General features: G+C 36.4%; 1 protein-coding gene and 1 long non-coding RNA gene across 2 annotated transcripts; one reads left to right on the top strand and one right to left on the bottom strand.

Moving 5' to 3' along the window:
* Window positions 1-437: 437 nt before the first annotated feature.
* On the bottom strand, window positions 438-9,541 carry LOC147864057 (serine/threonine-protein kinase STY46-like). Its single transcript, XM_087319688.1, has 16 exons — window positions 9,188-9,541; window positions 4,928-5,042; window positions 4,428-4,513; window positions 4,218-4,340; window positions 4,049-4,115; window positions 3,847-3,957; window positions 3,599-3,649; window positions 3,143-3,318; window positions 2,963-3,070; window positions 1,986-2,059; window positions 1,721-1,896; window positions 1,559-1,654; window positions 1,384-1,464; window positions 1,252-1,305; window positions 1,047-1,181; window positions 438-945 (listed from the first exon to the last, which is right to left on the bottom strand). The coding sequence occupies exons 1-16, from the start codon at window positions 9,391-9,393 to the stop codon at window positions 877-879; spliced, it is 1,728 nt and encodes a 575-aa protein (XP_087175814.1). The 5' UTR covers window positions 9,394-9,541; the 3' UTR covers window positions 438-876.
* On the top strand, window positions 9,434-9,733 carry LOC147864056 (uncharacterized). The gene is made up of 2 exons (XR_015529804.1): window positions 9,434-9,564; window positions 9,598-9,733. It is a non-coding gene; the product is annotated as an uncharacterized LOC147864056 (long non-coding RNA).
* The last annotated feature ends 367 nt before the right edge of the window (window positions 9,734-10,100 follow it).

The raw sequence follows: 10,100 nt of genomic DNA, 5'->3' as shown, positions 1-10,100 counted from the left end.
CAAATATAATCAATAATGTTGTCCTCATAAACTAAGAAACAAAATTTTCAACAAATAATCCAACAAAAGGATTTTCAAATGATCATAATAACTCATCAAGTGTTCATCCTGGATTGGGTTGGATAATGCTTGGCATTGACAATAACAATAACAATTGTTACAACTGAAATCAGCTCATGAGGATATATATACAAGATGCATGTTTAATCAACAAAAGCAAAATATACAAGATGCATTTATCTCATGTTCAAATGCAAAGTCAAAGGTTACATAAATAACAATTTACACAACACCTTAATACCATAATGTATATATGTACCTCAAAAAACGCGTTCCATAATCATGACTTTTTAATAACACATGATGCCATGTGTGTTTCCATATTAATTTAATAGCAACATAATATATACATGTATATATGTATATAGGGAGATAAGCATATCAAGATAGCTTTTATATCAAAACAATTTATACATGCTGCCTAAAAAATTCCCACAAAGTGGACCATGTGTACCTCCGGTGTAATCAATCCAAGCTAGCTATGTCCAAACCCAATGTGTTAACAAATGGTAATATACTTCAAGCAATTCAACACAGCTATTTTCTAAGCTGAAGCTAAAGTCTGATATCTGTTGAAGGTCAGAAGGTAAAGAAAAAAACTATGCCAAATTTGTCAGTGTTTGAAAAACCATCAAAAGGATCAATCTGAGAGGAAAACATCATATCTCAGGGAAAAGAATGAGTGAATCTGGTGAGCACCAATCCAACTTGCTCTTCCCAGTGAAAACACACCATGGTGAGGCTTTTCACCATATATGCAACAAATCAGAAGAAGGAAAAACGAGCAAACACCTAAGTCAGAAGAAAAACAAGTTCCTAGTGAGATGTCCTCTTTAAAGATGAAAAGAAGCCCCCCTTTCTCTCCTTTCTTTCCTCATCGCCTACCTACAACATCAATCAACAGAATGTTTTAAGAAAACATTTACTCAGGAAATTTTACGGCATTTTCACATTAAAGCAAGTGAGATTCTAGACAGTCCACATACCTCTTTCAAAATATCCTGAAGAATAATAGTGATCTCAGAAAACTCTGGCCGTTCATTTGGATCTTGCTTCCAACATCTTTCGAGTAATTCAGCAAGTCTAGGATGGGTGATCTTGGGAATTGTTGGCCGTAATCCCTGTTGAAGATGAGTTTAGTAATTATACAACAGAAATCCTCAATTTTCAATTCTAACTGTGGAAAATTACCTTTTGGACCACCCCTACTGCTGCTTGTAACGGAGTTAAATAGTCATATGGTAACTGGATTTGAAACGATTTTCAACCTTCAGATAGAGATGAAAAGTAGAGCATGCTGATTCAATGTATATGTTAAATTACCTTTCCAGTTAAAAGCTCCCATAAAACAATACCAAAGCTGAAAACATCAGCCTTCCTATCATATGGCTTGTGTTCAATTACCTGTTGTATAAGGTTTTCCGTCAACAGATACACAGATATTTATACATATTTTTTTCGTTTTTACTCTGGTTATATTTTTGTCAATTTACAATACCTCAGGTGCCATCCATCTATAGGTCCCTGTTTCAGCTGTCATGATTCCAGTTTGTGCTTGAACACGTGCAACGCCAAAGTCAGCAACCTTAACCACCTACATTTAAACTTCAATTCAGCATATCTTTCTACCTCCATCAAGACTTCAAACTGAAGTTTTTACCTCATGCTCATCCATCAGAAGATTTGCAGCCTTCAGATCTCTGTGGATAATATTATTTTGATGCAGATAATCCATTCCTTTAGAAACATCAATTGCTACCCGAAGCAATACTGGGAACTTAAAGACACCCCTCTGGTTGTGAAGATAATCATAAACACTTCCACCAGACATGAATTCTGGAGACAACAATCAAAAAGAAGCATGAAAAATTTCCCTAAAAGCTGTCCACATAATCTTCAATCAATTGCAAGTCATCCTAAATCACCTGTTACAATGCATAGATTTGGAGGCCTTGTGCATGCACCAATGAATTGCACAACATTCTTATGGCGCACTTTCCTGTTAAGTGCACTATTGCATTAGAAATTATACAAGGAAAACTTTGATTTTGTGTATTAAGCATAGGTTTTAAAATAAAACCCCTCAACAGTGGAAAGCAAGAAGTACAATTTTTTGTCAATCTTTTCAACAATCCTATTAACTAAAACCAACTGTTATATCCACTGCTTTTGCCACTTGTCTTATAACGCTGTCCTACCTAACCTCATTACTTAATCACAAGTCCCAGTTATCAATAGGACAGTCAGAGTACACACATGTGATGAACTTCGGCCCATGTTAGCAAGCATATACAACTACAGGTATAGACATCATAAACTACATGAACAATGACGAGGGTCTCAAATTTTCAACCCCAGTTGAAGAAAACATTAATGATGCCAAATCTATAAAGGTGCTAAAAGATTCGAAGAAGCCACTAAGATAAATTATTTGGCTTTCAAAGTTCAGTGAAGATTACGAAAAACTGAACGGCAGATTTATTAGTGTAATTGGAAGAAATCTTTGCAAGTTTTCCATGTATTACGATTTTGAGAGAGAGAACGCTGTTTGTGGTCTTTCACAACTAGTTTACTATTTACAAGAACAATAACAATCTCTGTTTATTTGAGGGTTTTCTTGGGTTTCAGCTAGTAGATCAAGAATAAAGTTGCATTCCTGCACATCTATGCAGAGATTGGATCTCTTTAAAAGCTCATTGATCCACTGTCACATTGTACTGGCCTACCATTGACCTAACAGACTAGGTTCACTGACCTTATCAAGACAGTAATCCACAAAGTTTATCGTGAACAACGTTTTCATATCCTTTCCCAGACAAATCAAAATTCTGAATACAGAAAATGACATGCAGCCAATGTAGCGTTTTTTCTGTTTTAATTAACCAACTTTACTGTTATGTACCTCATAATGTACACTTCTTGAGCAAATTCTCTTTGCAAGTCCTGATTCAGTCGCTCTGGTCTCAAAACTTTTATTGCGACATCTTGTCCGCAGTATGTGCCTCTATAACTACACATTGACTTGCTCTTTAAGAAATCATTGATTTAACATCTAATTGCATTGTATTCATAGTACACTTACAGATCACCAAAGGAGCCAGAAGCTACTTTGCGACTTAATTTGAGCTGACTATAATCTATCTCCCAATCATCAGTTCCATCAGAAGGTATTTTCAAGTACTCCACATTTTCGGTGCTTGGTTTCAGGACAGGCTCAGCAGGTGATGAAGTTGGTGAAATTCTTCCCCAATACGTTTCCTGCAGTTGTACGAGGTTAGAAATGCAATTTCAATGGTCGATTGCTTCTCTGGAACTGTGTTTTCTCATATTTCCATACTAAGATGTCCTGGTCCTAGATTATTTAAGCACACAAATTATTTACCAGGAAACATGGATAGTTTAACCAGAAACTCTCTGATGATCCTACTAAGAACTGCACTATATACCTTAAATGACACATGTTAATGCTCGTATATTGGGATCGCATTATATGAGCACATTTTTAAAAAGTAACTGCTGATATAAGAAAATAAATTACCTCTACACTTGCTACTGCAATCTGCAATGCCTGCTCCAGTTCTGCAGTGTCCTGTTTAAGCAGTAATAAGCCCAAATGTTAAAGCAATACTCTATAACTATGAAATCATGAAAGCAACCCCACTTAATATATAGTACCTTCTTAAAATACAGCATATAAATTATGTTATAGATACATAGAGCATTTTCGATGGCATAAATAGAAACTGAAGCATCAGAACAAAATTACTACATTCAAAGAGAACATACTTCTGTAGGCCAACCATCAACAACAAAAACATCCAAAGAGTAACCATCAACTGTTGAAAAGACATGTGCCTCCCTAATATTCAACCCAATGTCTGCAACCAATGAAGACAACTGCACAAAAAGACAGAACATAGAATTTATTTAAATCCTTCAATTTGCTGCAGTTGCTCAAGCTGTAGATTTGAATATGATTTCAACACACCTGACTGAGTAGTTTTGGTTTATCAATGGTTGAGAATGTCACTTCATGCATGGGCACATGATTAAATCTGGTAAGGTGAATAGATAGTTTACTTCAACCATTTAAAGGACTATATCTCAACATGAACACAAAGAAGATAAAGGAAAAGTTAAATATATATATTAAATACTTTGCTGGAGAATTTGCACTATCATTGCTTTCTTTGTTCTCGTCAACTGGAGATGACTTGCTTAGTTCCAGTGCCAAGGCTTCCAAATTAGGTGAGGATCCAAAAGCAGGTGGTGGATGCAAGCTGTTTCAAACCGAAAGATGGCAACATGAGTAAGAAAATGTCTTGGCTCTACACATTTCAAACAACAAACTAATAGAGATTTCACACCTTTTTGGCCTTGGTAAAATCTGAGTCAAAATGGTTTCCTTATTTGGTGAAGCATTCTCTAAATTTTCTACTCCAGTAGGAAGAACCTATCTTAATATCATGTCATGAAAAAAATCAGCGCATGAGAAGAAAGATTTATCAGCTATCACTACCATTATAACTTAGAAATGTTTGAACAAATCGATTGGAAAAATGTTAGCTTGGGAAGCATTCCCTAACTTTCTAATCCAAAAAGTAGTTCAAACTATTGTAATATCAAGTTATAAAATAATCGTTCATTGATTATAATTACCATCAAGTAAAACATTCAAATACATCAATTAGGAAAAAAATTAGAGCATCACAAATAAATTACCAAAATTTGGGCTTTCAGGTTACTGATCCTAATATGGCCAGGGGCATCAATATACAATATATGAATGCATGTACATCTTTATCTTACATTAAGAGAATTCTGAACCAGTATGGCTATGGATACTATGAAGAAGAAGATAACTTACATGAACAGATCGAACACTAAAAGCTGGGCGATTTTCTGGATCCTCGGCCAATTCAAGTAATCGTTTATGATTCAAGACATCCTCAGCCCTCTCGATGTTCACATCTAGTGCATACCTGAAGCAACAAGTAAAATTACTACCCAAACAAACATGAAATGTACACAAAACAAATATGCTATGTACAATTTCTGGAACTAGTTAAAATTTTTACATGTAAGCAGCTAAAACTTGAGAGAAGAAATCTAATATTTTCAGATTAAAAACTTAACAAACAAGAGGTAATATGTATTTCATGAGATATATTGCATTGGAAAAATATAATCTTTTTGAGATTGCATGGGTAATATGTCAAAAGTCAGACTTAAAATCTTATATTCATTACTGAGGTTAGAGTTGCGAAGAGTTATATTTATCTCTAGCATAGGTTCATCCAGAATGGAAATGTCTCCAAAGCGAGGGAAGCACCTACGATGGCGGGAGATATATATACATAAAATAAAAAAGACGTACATAAAATATATCATACATATATGCCTTAGTTTTCGCATGGTAGGATTTTGTTTGAGAGACAAAAAATTTACATAAAAGAATATATATGCATACAAATATGTCTCTGTTTTTTGCATGGTAGGGTTTTGTTAGATGAAATCACTGATGTAACATCCCATGCTTAGAAGTTTTATATTGGATTTTAAATTCCATAAGGCTAAAACTTGCAAAAATAATAAAAAAGGACCCAGCACATCAAACAACCTAAGATATAGACTGAGTATGGATCCTGAGATTTTTCATTCCTCAATTAGATTAAGTATTCTTGGCATTAGTAACATAATCTAGGATGATCCATGTAGTTTCGGTATCTAGTTCAGTGCTCTGATAACATTCCAAACCAGGAACTAAACACACAGAACTTCCTTGCAATGTGCAGGAAAATCAAGAAATACACAGAGCTCGAAAACAATAACTCCCTTCAATTAGAATGCAGAATTTGAGTATATATGAAAGTTCCAAAGATTTTCACGTAAAATGGGAAATAGAATATCAATTCCTAACAATCTGTGTACTTGTATTAAATATTTCTATGTGCTGAGCTTGTATCTCAACATTCCCCCCCCCCCCCCAGCTCATGTCCCTGGATTCCTAGCATCTCTGTGAATGCACCAAATTTGATTGCACTGAGAAGCTTTGTGAATATATCATCCATCTGTCAGGCATGCCGATGTACTGCATATCATCAACACCTGTCAGAACATTCTCCAAAATAAAGTGGTAATGCACCTCTACGTATTTGGTCCTTGCGTGAAAATCAGTCAGCATTGGTGTAGCCAGAAAATTTCATTGGTGTATCTGCATCATCAAATAGCCCATAATCAAGAGGAGACCAATATACCAAATTGTTCTCCTCAAATTATCGACATCAGCATTATAGGGCTTCTGTGTATTCTGGGTTTCGTAGTCCAGTGTCGTTTCGGTTAGGTCAGATTATTATTAGATAGATTGTGCTATCAGCTAATTTTCTGTACATACCTCTATCCGGTAGCTCAAATTCAGAATCCGATTCTTCAATAAGAGAGGTCTTACTGCTCTCTGCTCCAGTGGTTCTGTAGTGGATTTCTTTAGCATGTTCACAGTGTATTGTTTTTGTGTAAACTAAATCCCTTGAGGTATTTGAATCACTTTGCTGCCAAAAGAATAGTGGATCTCTCCTAGTTAATTTTCTCAATTTCTAGCTGTATTAGAAAACGATATCTGGTTGTGTGACCCAGACTAGTTACTGGTTTCTTCATTGAGGACCTTCCACTCAACTATAAACGTTGAGACCAAATCTGAAGAACTCATTATTGTATCCTGTGTCTAACTTGACATTTGTTAAAGCTTTGTATTTTGGTTCCAAACCTCTGAGACAAGTTTCTACTTTTGGTTCCATTTACCTGTGCCAGTTTTAGTGTTCTCAGACTTCAGGCAGATTTTTCAAGCTCACCCTGTATATAATCTGAGGGTCCTTTCCCATTCAGAAATATCTACATCCTGAATTTCTGGGCATGAAAGTTGTTTCTTTATTTAACTTTTCAGTAATTATAAAGTTACACTTGTTACTTGTATCTGAGTCCATCTTGATTCCCTTCTGTAGTTGGGCCTAACCAGGAACTTGGGTTTATTCCGTATATTTGGTTGTCTGGACTGAATTTGGCTGCTGCAGCTAATTTCTTCTCCAGTTCCTATAGCCCACTTTTGTTGGGTTCTTACCCTCAGATCTCTTATATCGTCTGCTTCACCAACAGGTTCAAGAAAACTGTTGCAGCATCTGCCACAACCAAGATATTCACCTGCATACATCTGCCTAAACTTGTAAACACTTCAGCAGACTTCCAAAATTGCTTACTCTTTCCAAGTAGCAAATCTGACTCGAGCCATTTGTGCAAGTTTCCCACAGCCTGTTCTTCCCAAACAGCTTTCACACTCTGGTTTTCATCAAACCAATCTCTGGTACCATGTAGGAAGTTTTAGATATCTAGCTCTGATATCACACAAATCCACAAACATATGATGATCTTGCACTGTGTCTACTCTGACTCGAGCCATTTGTGCAAGTTTCCCACGGCCTGTTCTTCCCAAACAGCTTTCGCACTCTGGTTTTCATCAAACCAATCTCTGGTTCCATGTAGGAAGTTTTAGATATCTAGCTCTGATATCACACAAATCCACAAACATATGATGATCTTGCACTGTGTGGGAAAATCATCAAGGTCAAGAAACACACACAAAGACCCCAAGATAATTACCCATCCTATTGGCATGTGGAATATCATTAACATTCCAAAGATTTCAAGTAGAATGGAACATTGAGTATAAACTCCTAATAATCTATGTGTACTGTATTAAATCTTCACATGCGTTCAGGTTTCAAAACTTTGGGCTGACCTTAAACCCCTGTCTTTAGCGTGCTGAGGTTGTACCTCAACAGCACATACTGAGATCACATGAAAGTCAAGAGAGAAGAGATAGTATCTGGGAGATTGAGAGATACGAGTTTTGAGATAAGGTTATGCTAAACATTTTATCTCCGTGATATGTTTAAGAGAAGAATTGAAGATGTCCTGACTCCTGCAACGAAAACATATTACTAATGATTTTTTTTCTTGTCATCAAGTAGCTGTGGCCATTTGAGTTGAACTCCCGACCTATGGCTTAAAGGGAAAGGGATTGAAATGATATGCCACGCAAGAAATAAAAAATGCATCAAATAATTCAAATGAGAGTTATACTGGTCTAAGATTCTGATGCAACGAGACACACAACAAGCACAAAGAAGAAAGGAGACGAGGCAAGATTTTTTTTCTCGGAATCAACCTATTGCCATCAGTGAAAACTGATTGAGAGCAAGACTCCAACTCCCAAACATGGCTTGCAGAGAAAGGGATGGAGATACTAAGCCAAGAAAGAAATAAAAATGCATCGGATTATTCAAATGAAGGTTGTACAAGGTTCTGATGTAACAAAAACACACAAAACGTGCAAAGAACAGGTGAACATGGAATTCAAGTTACCAAGAAGAGTCTATACTAGAAGATTTGAATATTAGAAAAATTTACTGTAGCATCATTTAGCAAAATTCATGTCTCTGGACCTAGGTTAGGAGATGCATATACATCTGCACACATATATCATTTAAAGGTTTTCATGTTGTATCACTTGCTACTACATAATTTCTCTGCACATATATTTTCCAAACATGCAAGTACTGATCTTCGTCATACTTCATCATTGTTACCATGTGTAAGGTCAGTAAATACATCCTGAAGTGTCCAGCAGGAAACAACTCATTTTTGTGCCACAATGGCAGTATAAAGGATGGATACCACTAAACAAATTACATGCATATATCAGGTGCCACAATCGTAAAAGAAGATTTTTTTATTTTTTTGAGACAAGAAATTTTCAAGGATGCCTGAATCTATAATACATTCACATTGCCAATTCACTAAGCATTAACCACTGACAGTTGTTCAATAAAACGTATACATCCAATAAGATAGATCGTGAAGCAGTAAATGCACATTTCAATCACCAAGCAGACTTTGTGGTGACCATTACTATCTATTTTTTACTATAAGATATCACACTACATTAGAAGTAGCAGCTTCCAATAGACCGACTATATTAATCCCTTTAGTGTACCATCATCTGCAACTAGAGACCCTAGATAGAATATGTCCTACAAAACATTCCAGAAAACTTAGTATGATCTGAAATAAATACCTGGAAGGCAAGCGAAGGAAGTGAGCACGGACAGAATCAGCAAAGTCTAATGAATTGACAGATTCATGATTCATATCCATGAGACGTTTGATGATTTCATTACATACTTCTGCTTTCTTTCCTTGGAGGACATGTTTAGAGGGAGGTGGAGTAGAACCAAGGGAAGGAGCGGAAGAAGCCATGGTTGAAGATGGAGATAAAGCCATCGAGCAGAAACTAGAGTGATTGATCTGCAGGGCCTGTTGCAACGTGCTTAAGGAAAGCCTTTCCTTGTGTTACGTTAAGATTTGCCTTCTTATCTAGTGATCATATAGTTCTTGTATGCGGCCGTTTCTTTTACTCCTTAAGGAAACACTGTCTTCCAACACAATTATATCGTTCGCTGCTCTGAAGTATATGCTTCTCAGAAGCCCCCTTTCCTGAACCTATGCTTATTCTTGGATGCTGTTTCTTTTGTTGGCTAAAAGGAAACGCTCTTAATTTCTCTACTGAGATTAGATTCTGGCTTCTGGCTTCAAGGATTCGCCTCTTGAATGCCGTTCCTTTCTTGCTTACGGAAAAAAACAATTCCCTTTCTCTTGCTCTAATCGTACAATTCTTGATAAGAAAAGTGAGCAGTTTAGTCTGATATAATTACCCTGAAACGTTTCTGGTTTCAGCATACTCTTCTTGGATACCGTTTCTTCCCCCGCGTTCAGATTACCTTCAGTTTTGGCCTCGCCTTTCTGCTAGGCCTGAGGAATACATCCCTCCCTTACCCCTTATATTATGCGACAAACCTAATGAACTTCCTTGGATGCAATTGAGATTTTTTTTCTTGCGTTTTCTTCTTCCTAGTGGCGGCAGGTTAGAGCCATCCTAGTAGAGAGAGAGAGATGGAGGAGACTGGAAGAGAGAGCGAAGGAGGAAGCGA

Source organism: Azolla caroliniana, unplaced genomic scaffold, assembly GCF_043228905.1.
Source record: "Azolla caroliniana isolate FFs.n. ecotype wild unplaced genomic scaffold, voAzoCaro1.0.p SCAF_5, whole genome shotgun sequence".
Lineage (NCBI taxonomy): Eukaryota > Viridiplantae > Streptophyta > Polypodiopsida > Salviniales > Salviniaceae > Azolla > Azolla caroliniana.
Note: the sequence above shows the minus strand (reverse complement) of the source record. Positions and strands in the feature narration are given on the sequence as shown.